At 61.0% G+C, this 21,206-nt stretch overlaps 2 protein-coding genes across 2 annotated transcripts; both read left to right on the top strand.

Annotated features, from left to right (window-relative positions):
* Positions 1-690: 690 nt before the first annotated feature.
* DHX33 (DEAH-box helicase 33) lies at positions 691-14,948 on the top strand. Its single transcript, XM_045804890.2, has 12 exons — positions 691-1,030; positions 3,061-3,221; positions 3,818-4,045; positions 4,220-4,390; positions 6,518-6,703; positions 7,289-7,400; positions 8,450-8,609; positions 8,694-8,782; positions 9,325-9,452; positions 9,770-9,973; positions 11,483-11,569; positions 12,554-14,948. Exons 1-12 carry the CDS (start codon positions 775-777, stop codon positions 12,860-12,862), a joined length of 2,091 nt encoding a protein of 696 aa, XP_045660846.1. The 5' UTR covers positions 691-774; the 3' UTR covers positions 12,863-14,948.
* A 1,379-nt stretch (positions 14,949-16,327) lies between these two features.
* Positions 16,328-21,152, top strand: C1QBP (complement C1q binding protein). Its single transcript, XM_045804896.2, has 6 exons — positions 16,328-16,613; positions 17,271-17,421; positions 19,150-19,249; positions 20,368-20,463; positions 20,572-20,694; positions 20,780-21,152. Exons 1-6 carry the CDS (start codon positions 16,409-16,411, stop codon positions 20,927-20,929), a joined length of 825 nt encoding a protein of 274 aa, XP_045660852.2. The 5' UTR covers positions 16,328-16,408; the 3' UTR covers positions 20,930-21,152.
* Positions 21,153-21,206: the final 54 nt, after the last annotated feature.

The raw sequence follows: 21,206 nt of genomic DNA on the forward strand, positions 1-21,206 counted from the left end.
AGGAAGGAGCTGGGAAGGAGAGAGCTGGGGAAAGAGCTGGGGAGGGAACAGGAGAGGCAGCTGGGAAAGCAGCTGGGGGAGAAGCTGAGAAGGGAACGGGGGAGGGAGCTGGGAAGAAGGGCGAACCACAGTCCCCGCCGGCGACCGAACCCCTCCCCCTGCTGGCCAGGCCCGCGCGGACCCATTCCCGAGAGAACTCGGTTGTCAGCAGCACACCGTACAAGGCCTTCCCCTGCGCTAACAGCAGGTGATCACCAGCACCCTCGCCAGCACCCCATGTGGCGGCGGCATCCGAGTTACTTTCAGGAGTGTCAGGATCTACCATATGGCGTGCATAGAGGGTTCAGGAATGCACATGTTTGCGCGTTCCGCATTGATTTCACGAAAGTACTTCCCTTGCAGAGCGGGTATTACTGCGGGCGAGAAGGGGAAACGCGTGTTTACTGGGAGGAAAGAGTGTTACCAGGACAGTAAAACGGTCAGGAACATCGTCAGTATCGGGGCTGGAGGTTGTGCGGAACCGTCCCCCCAGCCCCTCACTGTTGTAGCTCCGGGTCTTCCTCCCGTAGTACCTCGGGACCCCCTCTTCCGGCCCCCTCTCGCGCACAGCGTCCCAGGCCCCCAGTGCATGCCGGGAGCCGTAGTCCTTTGCCGAGGCCGGCGGCGGCGGCCGTGAGATCATCGGTGGGCGCCGCGGCGCGCGGCAGGAAGGGGGAGCACGCGCCCGCCATCGGCGGCTGGAGCCCAGGCCTCCCGTCGCGGCGCCCGCCCGACATGCCCGAGGAGGCGGGCTTCCCACCGGCCAAGAGGTTCCGGCCGGGCTGCGGGCCTCCCGGGGGGCGCGTGGTGATGCTGCTGACCGCGGGCGGCGGCGGCTGCGGAGGCCGGAGGCAGCAGTCGGCCCAGGCGCAGCCCGCGGCCAGCCCCTACCCCGAGGCGGTGGAGCGGCAGCGCCGGAGCCTGCCCATCTTCCCGGCGCGGGGGCAGCTGCTGGCCCAGCTCCGGAACCTGGACAGCGCCGTCCTCATCGGTGAGTGGCCCGAGGGGCTCGGGGTAGAAGCCCCGCCGCGTCGCGGAGGGGCGTGCCGGGGACTTTGGGGCTCATGGGGGCGGGTCCGAGCCGATGCAGGAGGCGGCCCCCGGGGAGGGCAGTGCGCGGCCGGGGGCGAGCCTGTTGTGGGTGAGCCGTCCGGAGGGGAGAACCAGGCCGGTCTGATGCGAAGTCGCAGTTTCTGGAGCGCGAACTAGGAGGCGGGCTTGTGATTCGGGGGCGTTGATCTCCAGCGTTTACGTAAGAAGAGCTCCCGAGTGACCGACGGGATGAGCCCTCAGAGGAGGGAGACCCAGGAGGGCGATAGTCAGAGGAGTCGAGTCGTAGGAAGAAGGGAGTGAACAGTTGCAGCTGTGAGGCCCCATACAGGAACCAAACACTTGCCCACTGGATTTGGGTGCGGGGTACTGCTTGTGGATCCCGGTGCGCGCCGGTTCAGCAGAGCTGTGGGGGGTAGGAGCGGATTTGTCACCGGGCTAAGGACTGAGTAGGAGGCAAAGAGAGGAAGGCAGTGAGAGCAGGCTTCTGCGGGAGGAAGGGAAGGGAGCTGAGGAATTTGCAGCTGAGGGGAAGAGCTCAGAGGAGGAGGAGTCTGAAGGCGGAAAGCCGGCAGGACTAGAGCAGAGGTTGGGGGGCGTGTGGAAGGGGGGCGCTTGGAAACAACGGCTAGATGCAGAGCTGGCCTGGAATAGGAGGAAGGACATCCAGGAGGCTGGGGGCTGGCAAAGGAGGTGAGCGTGGGTGTGGCTGGGGAGAAGTTTGTAGGGGAGGGAGAAGGAGAGCACATTTGAGGACTTCACTGCCGTGGAATGGGTGCAGGAGCTGAGAACGGTCGCCCCTTGGGGAGGATGGGGACAGAGCCAGGCTGCAGAAGCAAGAACAGGATCAGTGGTAGTGCTGGCGTCTGGGTACGTTGGCCTCACTACAGACTCATGTCTTCGTCTGCACAGATGGGCTGTTTGACTTTAGCAATGCCCCATAGTCTGATGTGAGAGCAGAAAAGATGGACAGGGAGACACTGATCCACATTTGGGGTTTTGCCTGGTAGATTCATCAGGAGTGCAGCAGAATAATCCCATTCTTAGTCTGTGATTCTTGGCTGCATTGGGAAGGATGAGCAGAGCAGAAAATGCAAGAATCATGGAATTTAGGACTCGAAGGTCAGAGAAGCTTCCCAGAGGAGAATGACGCCCAGGTTTACGGAGTTCTCTGTTCTCCTTAGGAACAGTTAGAGGAACCCACGCGGGTGGGAAATAACACTGGGTGCTAACTGTATGCAGGACGCTCCAGTTCATGGAAGAGACAGGTAGACACTCCCTGCCCTTCAGGGGCTTGTGGTGTGGGTGCCCAGTGTAAGGTGGCCGGTGCTGGAGGAGAGATGGACAGGGTACCAGGGACTCAATAGGAGGAGGCCACCAGCACAGCCCCAGGGAGAGAGTTTGAGGTCTGACTCATCCTGTGGAGTTTGCCAGGCAGACCTGGCGACAGCAGGCGAGTCCTAAAGTGTGGGCCAGGGTGGGGGCCTGAGAGAGAGGGCAGTCTCCGGGTGCGGAGTTTGTGGTGGGGTTTGTTGTGGGGCGGTGTGTGAGTGTGCACATCTCGTTTATTCTGAGAAGTAGCCATTTTATGTAATAGTTGTATTTCTTCCTGTGGCTTTCTTATGCCGGTTACCTGTTGTTGAACATTTATATTGTTTCCAGTTTTTTGCTGTCTGCAACAAAGTTGAATAACACATCTCTGAAGCTACATTTTTATATGCATCTTTATTTTCTCAGAATCAGTTCCTGCCAGTGAAATTGTTCCTCCAGGGTATAAACATTTTAAAGGTGTTCCTGATACAGTTCGGCCTTCCGAGACTCCATTCCAACGAACAGTTCTCCAGCGGCACACATGAGTGCCTGTTTTCCCGGGGCTTTATCAACTTAGGGTGTTGTCTTTCATCTTTTCCTCCTGACTTTGGTGAAATTTGTGTTCATTTGCATGTAAGTGAGACTTGTCTTCTTACTCAGGGGAAACGGGCTCTGGGAAGACGACACAGCTCCCGCAGTACCTCTACGAAGGGGGGATCGGCCGCCAGGGCGTCATCGCCGTGACCCAGCCTCGCCGAGTGGCCGCCATCTCTCTGGCCACTAGAGTCTCCGATGAGAAGAGAACTGAGCTCGGGAAGCTGGTACCTCACCTCCTCTGCTAACAGCCCGCCCACCCACCCGCCCACATGGCACTTTCCTGAGCCAGGCTCCCGGACGCAGGGGAGGGTCTCTTACCTGGGTCGCCCAGGCCTGTCTGAGTCTCTCAGACATCACGTCTATGCCCTTTGCTTTGCATTCAGAGTCTGTCAACAAGTCGGAGGAATTAGTGCTTTCCTCGAGATCCTTAGGCTTTCATCACCTCTGTGAAATCTCTGTGTGTCTGTCTGAGAAATCGTAAGCACATCTTTAGCGTATGCGTGGGTACCGAGAGCGAGCCCCAGAACTGTGGCTACGTCAGCTTCGTGGGTGTGTTTATGCCCTTCACTTTCAACATCTGGGACATCTTTTCTTGTCTGCACGTAGCTTCACTTTGTTATTAAGGAGCTGGGGTAAGAGTCTAATTTTAGATTCTTTGTAGCGTGAGCCTGACTGCAGTTAAAGGGACGTGTCCGTGCCCGAGGGAGCAGGGCCGGGCCGGCCTGGGCCCCGTTCCCCACGAGGGCGCACGTGCCCGCACAGCACCGGGTACCAGCGGCTGCTCAGCCCGCTCCGACTGAACGAGCGGTTCCTCGCGCAGGTGGGCTACACGGTGCGCTTCGACGACGTGACCTCAGAAGACACCCGGATCAAGTTCCTGACGGACGGCATGCTCCTGCGAGAAGCGATTTCCGACTCGCTGCTGCGCAAGTACAGCTGTGTCGTCTTGGACGAAGCCCATGAACGGACCGTCCACACCGACGTGCTCTTTGGGGTGGTGAAGGCCGCCCAGAAGAGGAGAAAGGAACTGGGGAAGCTGCCTCTCAAAGTAGGTGTGGCTCGCGCCTGGGGACAGGCCTGTGTTCCTTCCTGGGCCTGGCGACTCTGTCCACCTGCTTCCGGCCGTGGGGGCACAGGCCTCACCGGCTGCCCACGCGACTGTGGGGGGAGCCCCGACAGGCCCGGGGCGGCCTTGCCATCGCGCGCTTCGTCCCGTCCGCAGGTGATCGTGATGTCCGCGACGATGGACGTGGATCTGTTCTCGCAGTATTTCAATGGGGCTCCCGTCCTCTACCTGGAGGGTCGGCAGCATCCCATCCAGGTGTTCTACACCAAAGAGCCGCAGCAGGATTACCTGCACGCCGCGCTCGTCTCCGTCTTCCAGATCCACCAGGTACAGGCTGGCTGCGAGTGCCCGCGCAGGCCGGGCTCACCTCGCCGTCGGGGGCGCACTCGGCCTTGAGAAGAAACGCTGCTGACCGAAGCGCCCTGTGAGCTGCGCCCTTGACATGAGTGGGCGCATGCAGCTTCTTATTTTTTATGGCATCTCCTATCTAAAATGAAAAATAATTCAGCTCTGAGTGGCATCCTGCCTCAGCTGAGCCAGGAGACTTGTCACGTCAGAGCCGACTGCGTTGGGCGTAAATCCCGGCAGGGAGCGCGTGGTGCAGCCCAAGTAAGGCGTGGGGGCCGCTGCAGTGTCTGCTCTTTGCTGCTGCGTCCTGAAAAGTCGGTATCAACCCAATAACAGGTAGCTGTTCAGAGTTTCTGGCTTCTTTAGAACAACTGAATTAGAGAAACATTTCAAAATTTCTTCTCATTTTATTTTATTTATTTTTTAAAGATTATTTATTTATTTGACAGAGAGACAGCCAGCGAGAGAGGGAACACAAGCAGGGGGAGTGGGAGAGGAAGAAGCAGGCTCCTAGTAGAGAAGCCTGATGTGGGGCTCGATCCCAGAACGCTGGGATCACGCCCTGAGCCGAAGGCAGACGCTGAACGACTGCGCCACCCAGGCGCCCCTCTTCTCTTTTTATTAAATATTATTTAAGTTTGAGTGATTAAATCCCCTCGTTTTTGTTGGCGTCATAAAATTGATTGTTCATACTTTCCTATTAAGTTTCCGAAAGAATCCAGAGGCAAATCTTTAGAAGTAAGTTTTATCTTAATCTGAGTGGTGAGTGTGTAGTGTGAAAGTGCAGTAGTGAGTTCTAAAAGGGTCATGAAAACCAGCAGCAGGGGCGCGTGCGTGGTTCAGTCAGTGCGGCGTCCGACCCGTGATTTCGGCTCAGGTCGTGACTTCGGGCCGGGAGCTCAGCCCCACGGAGGCTGCAGGCTCCTGTCTGGCGGGGAGTGTGCTTGAGGTGCTCTCTCGCTGCCTCCACCACCCCAGCCTGCTCCTGTGCGCGCTCCCTCCTTCTCTCCCTCTCAAGTAAATAAGTGAATCTTAGGAAACAAACAAGGCGGAGCTGCTTCGAAGGCACGTCCCAGCCCCTGCTGTTTCGGGTGACTCCGCGGCTCAGCTGCTTCCTCTGGAGTCCCTGCCGTGTTTCCAACGGTGCCCGCCCACCCTGCAGCCTTGGGCGGCTCCTTCCGCCGGGGAGCCTTTACCCTTGCCCTCCGCCGCCTGCTGCTCCTCCAGCCTCTCAGCAGAGACGCGTCTGGTTTTCCAGCCACCCGGCGGGATTGCAGATCGCGACCCGAGGTCGCCAGCACGGCCCGTCCCGGTGCCTCCTTCCTTGTGCGGCACAGTTGTACAAGTTTTCTGCGTTCCCGTGGCTCGTTGTCTCCCAGGTGTTCCGACATCTCCTGTCCACCCGTCGTGAATGTTCTTCCTGCGTCCCCGTGCAGTCCGCTTCGCCCCGGAGCGCCTCGTGCTGCCCTCCTGCTCCGGGCAGCTTGCTGCTGAGCCTCTGCACCGCTGTCTGGCCTCGTCCCGCGGCCGAGCTTCGGCCTTGAATCCCAGTCTGGCCTCCCCTGTCTTCCCGGCCTCCTGCCGTGTCGGCTAGAGGAGGGCGGCTGGGGTCACCACACGGTCCTCGGGTTTCCCCCTCCCAGGACCCACCCGTGCCTCACGGCTGAGTCCCGGGCCTTCCGGTCTCCTCCAGGGAGCCGGGCCCATGTCTGGTCGCCGTAGCCCTTCAGACCGCGCCTGGGCTGGAGCACCTTCCGCCCAGTCCTTCACTCCCCATCTCATCTCTCAAAACGGGTCGAAACTTCCGATCCCCTTTCTCTGCTGCGTCTGTTGCTCTGGGTTTTGTCGCTTCACTGCCACGTAGATGGAGGAACGTGGTCGCTTCGGCAGCAGATGTCCTAGATGTGGGAACTGGCTTTTAAACATAGCTGGCTAACTCAAGTGACAGCTCCGTGCACTGTCGGGGAGGGCGTTCTCCCGGGCAGAGGCCCGAGTGCCTCTCCACAGTGAGGACAGGTCCGGGAAACTTCCTCGTGACCGCTGCTCTGTTCTGTGCAGCCTGTGCTCTTGTCGGCACCCAGTGATCCCACGCTCCCCCTTCTGCAGGAGGCCCCTGCTTCTCAGGACATCCTGGTGTTCCTCACGGGGCAGGAGGAGATCGAAGCCATGAGCAAGACCTGCCGAGACATCGCAAAGCACCTCCCGGACGGCTGCCCCTCCATGCTCATCCTTCCTCTCTATGCCTCCCTGCCCTACGCCCAGCAGCTCCGTGTCTTCCAGGGGGCCCCGAAGGTGAGCGCGCGCCTGTCCTGTGCGGCCCCGTCCCTGGGCGCCTGTGCGGCGGCATGCTCGGGAACCAAATGCACGAGCCGCAGAGCTGCGGGACCAGAAGAGCCAGCCCCCAGCCGGGGCTCCCTGCCCTGCTGAGAACGGGAGTGGGGGAGACCATGGGGGGTGGGGTGGGCAGAGGCGGTAGGTGAGTCCGACACACAGCAGCCGTGTGCGCCCGCTGTATGGAGTATCGCAGTGCTGGCTGGGCCGGGCATCGTGCGTGTACTGCGTGCGCAACCTTGCGCTCCGGAGAACTGGCAGGGTAGGGGCGGTCCCGTCTTGTAGACACAGCGGCCCTGAGAGGTGGAGTAAGGGTGCTCAGGGCGTGCGTGGCGGGGCCGCGGGGCCCGCCACACCTGCCTGTTCCCATGCGTCTCATCCCCTCAAGCCCTGAAGACGGGAACCTCCCCCGTCAGTACTGGTCATTCCCGATAGTAACTTGGTCTTTGTTTCTTGAGTGCGAGTGGACTGTGGAAGCTAACGGTGAGGACTGTGTGGTGAAACGGAGTTGTTGGGTCCTACGGTTTTCTGGTCTCTTCCTTCTAGGGCTGTCGCAAGGTGATCATTTCAACCAACATCGCAGAGACCTCCATAACCATCGCGGGAATAAAATACGTGGTTGACACAGGCATGGTTAAAGCAAAGAAGTATAATCCTGGTGAGAGTCGAGCCCACGAACCCCTCTTCTCCCCACAGCTTCTCCGAGCGAGCACTTCCTACTCAGACTCGCTGACCGACCGGGGCGGCGCCGGCAGCGCGGGTGACACAGACTGAAAGCAGTCAGGTCCGGGAAGGAGGCTGGCCACGGGAGCCAGGGGCCAGGCAGGGCGGGACGGGGGCCCGGGCTCCACGGGCTTGAGAACAGGGGCCAGGCTTGGCCTGAGACCCCCTGGGCAGCTAGGTGGGGGTGCTGAGCGGCCAGGGACCCGACACCATGTTGGGAGCTTCGTCAGAAGGGACGTTTGAGCTCCAGGCGTCCCAGGAAGGAAACCTCCCAGGCCAGGGGGATGTGTCCGCTGTTCCTGGGGGTGTGCGCTGGGAGCCTGCCCACGCTCCGGTCCTCCCGTCTGCTTTCCGCCTGGCTTTGTGCAGCAGAGGGTTAAAGCAGCGGAAACGTCTGATTACAGTGCACCAGTAAGCGTCCAAGGGTGCGGACTTGGACGCGCGTCTCTTGGAGGTTTCGTGTGGAAGGAGTCGTTCCCCTGTGCCTGGCACGGAGCACACCTTTATCCAGGGCCCACGTCACGTTTACTCCTGGGAGTGACTCCATTCCACCATCTCCCTCTTACCGCAGAGCCGGGAAGGCAGGTGCGGGCACGGCCGGTGACGTCTCATTTCCGAGGCATCAACTGGTGACCAGCTGCCCTGGTTTCCTGGAGATGGGGTTTGGGCACTGAAAAGCCCCGCAGCCTGGGAAACCCTCGGTCCTGGGCAGACTGGCGTGGCTGTGGCCCTGTGGTCTCAGCCCGACCTGCGGCGGTGAGCCCGTGGGCTTTCTGACGTTCCCGCGACACGTCCCCGCTGTTTGGGTGTGGAGCGCTCTGCTTCGGTGCTTTCCCATGCGGCCTTGAGGTTCCTGGACTCACGTGCTGCAGGAAGGCTCGCTGGTGTTCTGAGGAATGCTGCTTTTCGTCCACGCTGTGGAACCCGTATGTTCCCGTGTGGGGCAAAGCGCTCACGCGGGCCGTTCTCCCCCCCACCCCCCAGACAGCGGCCTGGAGGTTCTCGCCGTGCAGCGCGTGTCCAAGACCCAGGCGTGGCAGCGGACAGGCCGGGCCGGCAGGGAGGACAGTGGCATCTGTTACCGGCTCTACACAGAGGACGAGTTCGAGAAGTTTGAGAAGATGACCGTGCCGGAGATCCAGAGGTGGGTGCCCCCACGCCCCTGCCGCCGCGCGCCTCGGGCTGGGGTCTGCAGCAGCTGCGTCAGCCGCGCGTGTGCCTCTCACAGGTGTAACCTGGCAAGCGTGCTGCTGCAGCTCCTGGCGATGAGAGTCCCCGACGTGCTCACCTTTGACTTCATGTCCAAGCCCTCTCCGGGTAGGCGGAGTCTTCGGGGCCGGGCCGTGGGGGGACGAGGACCCACAAACCGATGGGCTCTCTGAAAAGCGTCTGGGGGTCTCCTCCTTTGTTTCATTTGGTGCGTAAGCTCGGCAGTCAGAGGGGCACGTGGGGATCTCGAGGGGAGAGTCTGTGCCGTAGCACCCGCCTGGCGGGAGCCGTGACTTCACTTCGGGCCTCGGCGGATCGCTTCCTCTCAGCGTGCATTTATTACGTCATTGGAAATGCCGCTTTGTCCTTCAGCGGGTGATGCGCGCATGTGGTTGGAAATGCCGAAAGTCTGAAGGGGAGAGCAGTGTTTCTCAGCCGGGCCTGGCAGGGCCTGACGCCCGCGGCTCTGCGGCTCTGCTTCTGGAGATGCGGCTCCCTGGGCGCCAGGAGCGCGCCTGTGACGCAGCGGGGTCGGGCCGTTGCCGTAGACGGAACCAAAGACGGTGTCACCGGGCTTTGACGCAGAGTCTTCCGCTCCCTGGAGCACAGATCCGGCTGCAGCTTCTTCCTCTTGTCCGCCGTGTCTGCAGATCACATCCGGGCCGCGCTTGCCCAGCTGGACCTCCTAGGTGCTCTCGAACACAAGGACGACCAGCTTTCCCTGACTCCGGTGGGAAGAAAGATGGCAGCTTTCCCTTTAGAGCCCAGATTTGCCAAAGTAAGTCGCCCCCTCCCCCAGTGCCGCTTCTGTCCCGCAGCTGCTCCCGTGGTCGCCTGCGCCCCCGTAGCCCCGGCTTCACCTTCGCTGTTGCTCCTGAGTAGCTGGGCCCTGCTTTGTGTCTGAGGCGAACTGGCCTGTGAGAGACTCAGAGCTGCACTGAGCCAGGAGCCCTCCCTGTGAGGGACGCGGGAGCTGCGGGAGGGCCGTCGGGTTCCAGGGAGCAGGCGGTCGTGGCTGGAGAAGCACCTGGCGTCTGAGGCCGCAGGGGGGTGGGGGAGAGCTCAGTGCACAGAGTTTGGCATTTCGCCTTGCAGACCATCCTCCTGTCCCCCAAGTTCCACTGCACCGAGGAGATCCTGACCATCGTCTCGCTGCTGTCGGTGGACAGTGTTCTGTACAACCCTCCCTCCCGGCGGGACGAGGTGCAGGCCGTCCGCAAGAAGTTTGTGTCCAGCGAGGGGGACCACATCACGCTGCTCAACATCTACCGGACCTTCAGGAGCCTAGGTGGAAATAAGGTCAGTCTCGCCTCGGGCCTTCTCTCCCACGTTGCAGGACTTACCCTCGGGCAGAGCGTTGCCAGCCGGCCACGCCTGCGCACAGGGCTCACCGGGGAGGACCGCGGTGCCACCCTCCGCCCCGCCCGTGTCCCGCTCCTCCTCGCCAGCCAAGGGCCCTAGGTGCTCCACGGCCCGGCTTCTTAGCTACAGAATGCGCTTTTCCCCGCGTGCCCCTGCCGTTCTCCGTAGTAGCGTTTGCTTGGATGACATTTCCGTTCCTCTCACCTGATGGGAACAGCATTCAAGGTCCCCGCTGTCTGAAGGCAGAGCAATCTGTGAAACCTCTCGTAAGCCAGAGCGGCGTAAAGGGAAGAACCAGTTGTCATTAATTCACATGGAAGTGTTTTTCCGCATTCCCAGGCACAAAAAGTAGCTTGTGTTAGGCTTTTCTGATACCGTAGGCCCCGCGTTGCTAACAGATGCCCAAAATAAATGCAGGTAAAGCCCAGCAGCTCCTGTGGCGGCTGGATGCCGGAGCGCCCAGCACAGCGCCTGGGTCCGTGCAGGTCCGGGGTCAGGGCAGCCCTGGGGTCCGGGCAGCTCCGGGGTGGGGGCCGGGTGGGCTGCTGCTGGGGGGCTCGCAGCAGAACAGTGGCTGAACACTGCCTTTGCTTTTCCTCCTGTTCCATAAACGTGAAAATTCTACCGTGCTTCTTGTAGTTAGTGAGACGAGTACTAAGTTAGGTCTTCGCTGCACGTGAGACGGCGTGATGCACACTTTGAGAAATACGCCCCATTCTCTCATTGGTCCCTGGAATCCGCGCACCTGGTGCGCAGGCTTCAAGTCTGTCTGCGTCGTGACGCAGTCCGTTCTCAAAAAAAGCCACCACTCAGGTTTGGTGGTTTTAAACATTCTGTGTTATTTTTCTCAGTTTATTTTGAAGGAAATAAAATGCTGTCCATGCAGCCCTGACCTGGGGTTCTCGTCCTTCCCGCGCGCGTGATCGTTGCCCCGTCGTCCTGGCACGAGCGCTGCGCTCTACGAGCGCGGTGTCTCTCCACCCCCAGCCGCAGGGAAGAGTTCCCACTCCCCGTCCCGACCCTCCGCAGAAATGAGGCATTTTTGCCCAGTTGGTGGATACGAAACCCTGTCGTGTCTCCGCGAAGCTGTTCCGCTGTGCGCCATCAGAGGCCGAGCCTCCCGCGACTGTTGTTGGACGTTCGGAGCGTCTGCGGGTCGTCTGTTCACATCCCTTGTCCTTTTTCCTGCCGAGTTGTTGGTCATTGTCTCATCGACACGGAGTTGTTTTCAGAGTGTATTCTGGGTAGTGAATCCAGGACGTGAGGGAATTTCGGTCTGCGAAGTATTTCTCGCTGCCCCTCAGTTCGTGCTTTCTGATAGAAAGCTGTTCTCCTCTGTCTACTTTTGGCACCTGCCGTCCTGTCTGAATTCAGCTGCGCTCTCCCAGGTCTGATCTCTTCTCTCTGTGGCTGTGACGGCGGGCTAGCTTTTCTTCTCCCGTTCAGGATTGGTGCCGAGACAACTTCGTCAACAGCAAGAACATGACGCTGGTGGCTGAAGTCCGGGCGCAGCTGAGGGACATCTGCTTGAAGGTACCTGTGGTCCTGGCATCTGGGAGGCCCCCGGGTCCTCATCTGAAGTCCTCGTGTCCCCACTGTCGGTTCCGTTCCCACTTCCCAGACGCCGAAACTAGAGCCTAAAGAACTTAGGCAGCTTGTCCCGAACCACAGCCAGTGGGTGTGGGGCCAGCAGCCTGGAAGGAGAGACCCGCAGTTAGTGAGCGGCAGGGCTTGGGGGCTCCCTGGAGGTGGTGACAGCTGAGATGAAGAGGGTCCCCCGCCGGCGGGGATCAGCAGATTGCAAAAGACAAAAACCCCTGGAGGCCTCTTAAAGGGAGAAGTGGGGATAGAGGGGTTTCTCTGGAAAGCTGTGGACAGGAAATGGTCAAGCCCCATAGGGACAGCGGAGTGGGGGCCTCTGGCCATTCCATGCACGCCCCTCCCACTTCCAGCTTTTGCTCTTTCTGGGGATTGCTTTCCCAGGCCTCTCCCCTCAGGGGAGCTGCACACAGTGGTCAGGTTTCCTGAGCTCCCACTCCCAATGGCTGGAGGGAAGAAGAGGGGAGAAGCTGCGGGGGGGGGGGGGGGGGGGGAGGGTGTCAGGCTGGAGTCTACCAGTGGTCTGGCTGGCTGGTGCTCCACTTCCCCGGGGCGCAGGGAGGTTGACTCAGGCTGGAGCTGAGGGGCAGGATCTTCTGGAACTGGTGCTGGGGGGCGACTGCGGGGTGTGGACTGGGGGGGGGGCGCCCAGAAAAGGAAGGTGAATTTGGCCCTGGTGGGAGTGCGGGGGAAGGCCTTCCCCTTGGGTGGCAGCTGGTCGTCCATACCAGGCCTCGAGGCGGGTGGGGTCCCCAAGCTGTTCTGAGCCCTGGCGCCCGTGGGCTTCCGCGCTCCGCCCCCCCCCCCCCCCCCCCCGCCCACGTCCAGCACAGCAGCGCCCACCGAGCCGGGCCGGCGCCGGGGCTCCATGGGAGCCTGACCCGCGGCCGGTGTCTGCTGCTTCCTTCACCACCGCAGATGTCCATGCCGATGGTGTCCTCCCGCGGGGACGTGGAGAGCGTCCGCCGCTGCCTGGCGCACAGCCTGTTCATGAGCGCGGCCGAGCTGCAGCCCGACGGCTCGTACGTTACCACGGACACCCGCCAGCCGGTGGCCATCCACCCCTCGTCCGTGCTCTTCCACTGCCGGCCGGCCTGCGTCGTCTACACGGAACTGCTGCACACCAGCAAGTGCTACATGCGGGGCCTGTGCGTGGTGGATGCCGACTGGCTGTACGAGGCCGCCCCGGACTACTTCCGGAGGAAGCTGCGGGCCGCCCGCGACTGAGCCGCCCGGCCTGGGGCCGAGCGCAGAGCCGCAGACCGTGCTTCTGTTTACGGGGTGGAAGCCGCAGGCCTGGGCGCTGCGTCCTCGCGGCGCTCCCGGGGACCCCCCGGACACCCAAACCCCCGAGCCGCAGTTCCCCGCCTGCCGCATGGGGGCGTAGGAACAGCACTCGCAGGGTGGGGCTCGGGAGGCTTAGGTCCCTGCGGGCCTTCACGCCCCCCGAGGCCTTGCGATGGGGTTTCCCGGGAGGAGACTGGGGGGGTCGCAGAGCTCACATGTGGTCCCCGGATCTGGCCTGTCGTCCGCGGATGTTTGAGGACGGAAGTGCTGTTGTCCCTTCCCTCCTGAACCTCATGTCCCAGGGTGCCAACCTCCTCCGGTGACCTGCGGGCAGCTGCTGGGGCATCTGGAGGGGGAGGGGCGGAGGGCCGGCGGGGACCCAGACGCCCCTGGGGTTGTGCTCTTGCATCGCATTTGTTGTCTTGGCGCCAGTTCCTTCTTGGGGGGGACGGGGGACACAGCCCGGTTTTGCTCCTTCCTCTGCGAGCCGGTGTTCCCTTCCCCCGCCCCCTGTTTGCACGTCTGTCAGAGGGAGTCCCAGGGTCATCAGTCTCTTCCTGGCCTCCTGTTCTGAGAAGGGAAGAGACACCAAAGGTTTGTCTTCACTGTTTAATTACCAAAAGCAAGTCATTTTTTCCCAGAGAGTGTTTTTCCCTAAAAGAAGCCGATTTAGCGTTTTTTGGGGGCTTCGTAGGTCTGAACACAGATGTGCAGTATGTCCGTCATTCCTTACCTGGTGGGCCGTGTGGTTCCGAAGCCGAGCCACACTGCGTGAGACACTCGGCGGAGACCGCGGGCGGTCTTCACTCCGGGCGGGGTCCCCGGCCTCCCCTTCCCGCTGCTGCGCCACGTCTGGCCCGAACCTCGCGGCGTCAGGCCAGGGCGGCGGGTCCTGTACACCCCATCTTCCCGAATTCTTAGACTTTCAGCGGGCTCTTCCTCGCACCACCTCGTTCTTTACGGTTGCGGACTTTCTGACGAGTTTTTCAGAAAAATTTTTAAATGTATTTTTCTCAATTCTTATAGAGGCCTAGAACGTTCAGCCTGACTGGCGAAAAATACGTTGTATTTTTTAATGTGAATCGTGCTGGTAAAGAGTGGGGAGCAGGCGGTGACGGGCCTCAGCACGTTCCCTAGAGGCGTTCTCTGGGCTTCTCCGGGGCCAGGGCGCCCGTCCTGCTCAGCACCCCTCCCAAGCAGAGCCGGGCGAGCTTCCGACAGCTTCGTGTTTCTGCAGGAGGACGTGTCACTGCGACATTCCCGCGGAGTTTTGATACAGTCGTGTTTTTATTGGGCTTTTTAAAAAGTTAATTTTTAACTTAGCTGCTCAGGGATTGAACCAGATTGGAAACCCCATTCTGCCTACGGATCACTACCAAGAATTACACGGCTGTTTACACTGAGCTGCAGGCGCCACCGCACTTTCTTACGAAGGTTCCGTGTCTCATACTGACGTCGTGACGTGACCCATGAGAAGACCTCTGGGGGAGGCGCTCTTCTCCAGCCTGTGCCATCTCTCCGGGTGAATCCCCAGCCCGCAGGAGCGGCTTGGAGGAGGGAGAGGCCCTCCGGTGCTCACAGTGTGCCGCCCGTTAGGGCGTGCGACCCATCGGGGGCGCCGAGTCACCGCAGGGACCAAGCGCCAGCACCCAGTCCCTGATAAAAACCCTTACTGGAGCAGCACCTCTGCTGGCTGTCCGGGGCGGGCCGCACGGGGCCCGGCTCTGCTCTCAGGTGCCGGGACGCGTCGCTCCGTGAGACCCCGCTGTCCACCAGGTCTTGACAGCCCGGGCGTGACGATGGGAGTCCTCTGGCGAGCCGGACACGCCACACCTGACGGGAAGCAGGGGTTTATGTTCTGATTAGAGTATTAGAACTTGCAGGGAAAAACCCACTTTGTTCAGGTTTTCGTTGTATTTTGAGTCTACTCTTGTTGGGACAGACAGCTGCACGGGACAGCAGCCCTTGTATGTAATGCCCTTGGCACCGGACTGTCAGACCCATTAAAGACTCACCTTGTCCATGACGTGTGTGGCTCTTTCTTGGGTCTCCTTTCCCTGCTGTTTAGAATATATTTAATATTGGTCTTATCTCTGCCACTCACTCGGAAAGACAGACTTTCTCGGAGTATCGGCCACAGGCTATCGAAGCACTGGAACCTGACCAGGTGGACAGGAGGGCCAGGTCGGGCCTTACCGGGGCTGATGCACCAGCCCGCAGCGGGGAGGCCCACACAGAGTTCTGAGGCTGACTCCCTGGGGAGACGTGGGGGGGGGGAAGGGTGCCCTCTACACAGAGAGCCGGGGACTCATTAGCACGAGTGCAGTTAAGGTCACACCTCTTCTTGTTAAATGTCCACCTCAAGGGTGATTTTCACGGTACAATGAGAGAAGGTCATTGAAAGGTACGTGTGGGGGTCCACCTTGGCACAGACTGGTCAGGTGCTGTCTTAGGGGGGTTTTGTCTCGGCAGGTAGAAGTGGGCATGAGACTGTGCGGGCATGAGGTTGAAAACCAGACTTTCCGCGCATCCTGTGTGATGTTAGGAGCCTTGTGCTACCCCTGGGGCAGAGACTAATCTTTAAAGAAGCAGTGGTACCGGTCGGGCCAGGGGAAGGGGCGGTGGGTGCACTGCGGGGCCAGTGTAAACGGGATGAGGTCTTGGGCTCAACTCCGTAAGCGATGCCGGCCTTGTTTGCTTTTAAAACAGCCCCGGCAGTCTTAGCACTCATTTGTTATCTGATGTAGTTCGGCTGGAGACAGCTTCTGCATCCCCCTTTGTTACCTGAAAATCCTTCACTACTGAGGTTTTCTCATCTCTTTGCCATACCGCCTAGAAGTTCTGCCAGAAGCTGCTTGGACAAGTAGGGTGTAGGTCGGGGAGCATAGCTGGGGGCCCGAAGTGACCTCTCTGGTGTCTCGAGAGCTCTTTTCCTGGGCCGCTCGCTCTGGCTCCCAGCTTCCTGGCCCCAGAACAATGCCGTGCCTTCGGAACTGGCTGCTCGCCGAGGGGGGTGTGATGGGGTGGGGGACACGCTGCGGGGCGTGTGTGTGTGCACGCGCTGGGGGACGGGGTACACGTGGTGGAGTGCACGCCGGAGGACGGGGGTACGCGTCGGGGTGGAGTGTACGCAGGGGGGTGTGTGCACGCCGGGGGACGCGGTACACGGGGTAGGGTGCACGCCGGAGGAGGGGGGTACGCGTTGGGGTGGGGTGCACTCAGGGGCGGGGGGTCGCAGGAATTCAGAGGTCCCGCCCTGGAGCAGAGCGGCCCGTGGGGCTCGGCGGCGCTGCGTGTCCTGCAGCAAGATCTGGCGCGGGCGGCCGCGCTGACCCCGGAGGCTCCCAGCAGGGGGCGCACTTAGCCCGGCGCCTCGGGCCCGCACTGCGCCGGCGCGGAAGCACTCTCGGCGGGGGCGGGACTTCCGGCGGCGAGCAGGCCGGGGCCTGGGTTCGTCCTTCGCACCCGCACGTGTCCGCCGCCGCGATGCTGCCTCTGCTGCGCCGAGTACCCCGCGCGCTGGGCTCCGCCGTCTCCGGCCTCCGCGCCGCGCCCGCCCCGCTGCCTCGGCCGCTGCTGCAGCCCGCGCCCCGGCCGTGCGTGCGGCCCTTCGGGCTTCTCCGTGTGCGCGCCGGCCTCCTGCGCTCCGGCGGGCCCTGCAGTTGCGGCTGCGGCGCGCTGCACACCCAGGGTGAGGCTCGGGGGTCGGGGGGCCGTGGGGGTCAAGGGCCGGGAGTGTGGGGTCAGGGGGGGTCAGGGTCGGGGAACCACGGGGCGAGGGGTGGAGGCCGGGGGACGGGGGGCCTGGGCTTGGGGTTAGGGGAGCCGTGGGGTCAAGAGTCGGGACTGTGGGGTCAGGGGTCGGGGCTCCGGGCTGGGAGCTGGGGGCCCCGAGCGCACCGTCCATCCGCAGCCTCCCCGCTAGTGGTCGACCCCGGGGTAACCCCCGCGTGGGATGGCGTTTCCTGTCTTCACCCAGCAAGTGTTGCGCTTCGGGGCAGCGCTGCTTCTGAACCCTGGCGGTGGGCTTCATCTTCAGCTTTGGGGAGGCCGGGGTTGAAAGTAGGAGGCCATGTGTGTGGCACGTCATGGGAGGAGAGGTAACGGTGAAGCCCGGTGGCGAGTTCACTGTTGGTGGTCATTTTTCCTGGAGAGTATCGCACTTTTACAGGTCTGGACCCTGAGGCCTAGCAGGGGTGTGACTCTCGGTCCCAGAGCGTCAGCAGCAGCAAGAGTGTCCGAAACAGCCCCGAGGCCAGATTTCTGGCTGCGCTCACCCCAGATACTTTTTAGGATTTAGACTGTGAAGGGTTTTTCTATTTCTGTATCTTACGGATTTTCCTTGTAGGAGATAAAGCCTTTGTTGACTTCCTGAATGATGAGATTAAGGAAGAAAGGAAGATACAGAAGCACAAGTCCCTCCCCAAGATGTCGGGAGGCTGGGAGCTGGAAGTGAACGGGACGGAAGCCAAGCTCGTGCGGAAAGTTGCTGGAGAAAAGTAAGTATGGAGACCCTGCCAGCCGTGGGGGACCAACTCCCTGACTTGCTGGACCTGCCCTGCCTTCTCCCAGAGCCGCCTTTACTCACAGCAGGTCCTTGGACACAATTTCCGGGTGGTTCATTTGCACACAGATTTGCTGTGAGTTGGTTTATTAAGTAAGACAGTAGGGAAGGATGTCGCTGGAAGTCTGCTGGACCAGTACAGGCTGTTGTCCTGGTGCGGCCAAGCTTGAATCCAAACTCGCAGATTCAGAAGCTTATTATTGTAAAGATTTACTGGAGGGAGGGCAGAAGCAGGCTCCCCACTGAGCAGAGGACTCCCCCACATACCAACGCGGGGCTTGATCCCAGGACCCCAGGATCATGACCTGAGCCGAAGGTAGACGCTCAGTCGGCTGAGCCACCCAGGTGCCCCAGATGCAGAAATTCGTACAGCGCTGACCGAAGCAGACTGGGCTCAGGTCTGCGGGCTGCCTCACGCACTGCGGGCTTTGCTGGGGGAAAGCAGGCCCTGCCCCTGGCGTTTATAGCAGGGACCATGCAAGCTGTGTAACTCGGGTGTGAGCGGCGGAGGACCCAGGGCAGTGAGTGTCCCCAGGAGAAAGGTGGGGAACTTTCCACCTAGTTCAGCTGTTCACCGTCCCCTTTTTGAGTAAACTGCTGTATATGTCATAAAGTAGGGTCTAATTTTCTTTGCCCCCTCCCCCATGTGACCTCTCCTAAGCCATCTTTCTAGGGTGAGTCACAGCCAGTTTGGGGTCATTACGGATGATGTTTACATGAGTAGAAGCGCACCTGTGTGCCCAAGAGCTCAGCTTGGTTAGCACGAGGGCAGATGAGACAGGGTTTGTGGCCGACGGGACACCAGCATTACTGTCCCGCTGCGGCTTCCTGGCAGGGCGTGGGTGAGCGCAGCTCCCGGAGGGCAGCGGGGGGGCGGGGGGTGTCCCGAGCAAGCCCACGGGACCCGCGGGGCTCGCACAGCCGGCAGCGTCAGTGCCAGCGTCCCCTCCGTGCAGCTGCCAGTCCGACTCGGGATCCGGGTTCGGCAGCTGAGGATTCTTGCAGCTTAACTGTCTTGAATTGGGTGTTTCCGGCCTGATTTGTGATACAAAACTTCCCACTGCTGTTTTAAAGAATGGATTTGGGGGCACCTGGGGGGCTCAGTCAGTGAAGCGTCTGCTTTCAGCTCAGGTCATGAGCCCAGGGTCCCGGGATCGAGTCCCGTGAGCAGGGAGAGTCTGCTTCTCCCTCTCCCTCTGCCCGCCGCTTCCCCTGCTTGTGCTTTCTCTGCTTCTCAAATGGATAAACAAAATCTTTTTAAAAAGGAGAGAAGAGCGGCTCTGTGCAGCCGTAGTGTTGGTGGGGTCGCTCCGGGTCCTCCACTGTCGGCAGCAGCTCTTGGGTGCCTCTCCCCCTTCCCCTGTGGGCAGATTTTCTAAGAAGAGGTTTTAAAGGAGGCTTCTGTTGGGTCCCACTGCTCTCAGCTGCTCACCACCAGCGGAGCCCCCCCCCCGGACCGCATTGGCGGGGGACGCGGGGCCTGTTTGACCTCCAGCCCCTGGCACAGAGCGGGCAGACGTGCTGACTCCATGATGGGGGGGTGCGGGTTCTGCACGGGGTCAGGGGCGGGTCGCAGACCCTAGAGACAGTGTTTCAGCCACCTTGTAAGTGCAGCAGCGCTCGCTGCTCGTCGCTCAGGGAGCCTGGGCTTCGCCCTGTGCAGGGTCACCGTCACCTTCAACATCAACAACAGCATCCCGCCCACGTTCGAAGGGGAGGAGGAGCCGACTCCGGCCCAGGGGCAGAAGGCGGAAGAACAGGAGGTGAGTGGGGTGCGCAGGCATGGGCCGTGATCTCGCTCTGGCCTCCGTTCCTCGGCCGCCCGCAGGCGAGGGCAGGCAAGGGGCGGCCCTTTCTGGGTCTCTACTCCCTGAGCAGCGGTTCTGGCTTTGGCGGCAGAACGGCAGCCCCACAGGCTTGGGCTTACGCTGCGGCCTGCGTTCGCCCCGTGGGAAGGACGGCACCGTGTAAGCCCTCCCATGATCGGGAGAGGTTTGGTATCGGGGTGCTCCTCTGGCGTGTTCGCAAGGGAGGAGCGTGCTAGCGTGTCACAGGCTGGCAGGGAGCACCCGTCGCGGAACCTGGAGCCGAAGCTGGGGCATCAGAGACGCGTCCGTCATGCGGACAAGCTGTTTGGCCGCTGGCCCTCCTGCTTGGACCTGGAGGGCGCCCGCTCTGCACATGTGGGAGGCTGTGTGCCTGGTCTAGGGACCGGCCAGTGTGGGGGCCGCAGGGTCCCTGGACTTCCTGACGAAGCAGGAACTGGGACCGTCTCATGGCCTCGCAGAGAGGACACGCCCGGGGCACTTCTGTCTCAGCCGCCCCGACCGTGATCTCCCTGATGAGGGGAGGGCTCACCACCACAGGGAGGGTCGCTGAGATTCCTCAGCATTAGGACGGCCAGTTACCCCGATGCACCAGCCTGGGTCTTGAGCGGTGACAGAGAAAGAGCCCAGAACGGCCAGTGGGAGCGAGATCTGGGAGGTGTGGGCAAGCTTTGTGGTGCACGGAGCGAAAAACAGGCCTGGGGGAGAGGAGATGAGTTAATTCAGCTGGGGCGGCGATTCAGATTTCTTGAGACCAGGAAGTTCCGTCAACAAGTAGGGGGCTAATGGCAGTGAAATCCTGTAGACATGTGATCCTTCACCCTTTAAAACCTGGTTCAGAACTCCGGGAAGGACCACCAGGAAGAGTAGCCTGGTCTCCCGAGGGAGCTCGTGCGTGGCTTGAGTGCTGTGGAACGTTCTAGGCTCCTTATTGAGGAGCAGGATTGTGTCGGAGTTCAGAAGCGGGTAGGGACCGTCCTAACAGTGGTCGTCAGACCCCGGGACCCTGAGCCCCTGGTCTGGGCAGCGGACTGACAACACACTCACTTTCTCAGCCGGAACTGACGTCCACGCCCAATTTCGTGGTGGAAGTCATCAAGGACGGTGGCCAGAAGGCCCTGGTGCTGGACTGTCATTATCCGGAAGATGAGGTATGTGGGATGGGGCGGGGGGGGGGGAATCTGGGGCGTTTGCAGTTATAAGTAGTCCGGCTTGTCCTGGGAAAGGTTGCACTTCCCCCAAACCCCGTCTCTTCTCAGGTCGGGCAAGAGGAAGAGGAGGAAAGCGACATTTTCTCCATCAGGGAGGTGAGCTTTCAGTCTGTCAGCGAGTCTGAGTGGAAGGACACGAACTACACGCTCAACACCGACTCGCTGGACTGGGTGAGTGCGGGCAGGGGGTGGGTGGGGGGCTCGGCGCCGGGCGGGGGAGCGGCCTGGGACTAGAAAGGGCCGTCTGTCCTCCCAGGCCTTGTACGACCACCTGATGGATTTCCTGGCCGACCGCGGGGTGGATAACACGTTTGCCGACGAGCTGGTGGAGCTCAGCACGGCCCTGGAGCATCAGGAGTACATCGCTTTCCTCGAGGACCTCAAAGGTTTTGTCAAGACTCAGTAGGACAGACCGACGCCGGCCTTGGGCCGGGAACAGGCCTGTCCGAAGCCGACGCACACGCGCTCGGAGGTGGTTTCCTTCCTGCTATCATGGAGAATGATTCAGATTTAAATTATTTCCGTTGCCCTCTCTTTACTCTTTGTTTATTGCTTCCCTATAACTCTGTTTGCTCCGAGATTTTTGTATAACGTAATGATGGACAATAAAATTGGTTTATCTCCTCCAAGGTGCTGTGTCTTCCCTATTCTCCCTCTTCAGCCTACATCACAACACACCAAGA

This window comes from Ursus americanus, chromosome 14 (assembly GCF_024610735.1).
Source record: "Ursus americanus isolate L20-20 chromosome 14, mUrsAme1.1.p, whole genome shotgun sequence".
Taxonomy (NCBI): Eukaryota; Metazoa; Chordata; class Mammalia; order Carnivora; family Ursidae; genus Ursus; species Ursus americanus.

Excerpts from the sequence above, each read along its gene's own strand:
- C1QBP (XM_045804896.2), top strand. The coding sequence starts at position 16,409 with ATGCTGCCTCTGCTGCGCCGAGTACCCCGCGCGCTGGGCTCCGCCGTC. Across the intron at positions 16,614-17,270 it reads CGGCGCGCTGCACACCCAGG|GAGATAAAGCCTTTGTTGAC; the intron begins GTGAGGCTCGGG and ends TTTTCCTTGTAG. Across the intron at positions 19,250-20,367 it reads AGAAGGCGGAAGAACAGGAG|CCGGAACTGACGTCCACGCC; the intron begins GTGAGTGGGGTG and ends TCACTTTCTCAG.
- DHX33 (XM_045804890.2), top strand. The coding sequence starts at position 775 with ATGCCCGAGGAGGCGGGCTTCCCACCGGCCAAGAGGTTCCGGCCGGGC. Across the intron at positions 6,704-7,288 it reads TCTTCCAGGGGGCCCCGAAG|GGCTGTCGCAAGGTGATCAT; the intron begins GTGAGCGCGCGC and ends TCTTCCTTCTAG. Across the intron at positions 9,974-11,482 it reads GGAGCCTAGGTGGAAATAAG|GATTGGTGCCGAGACAACTT; the intron begins GTCAGTCTCGCC and ends TCTCCCGTTCAG.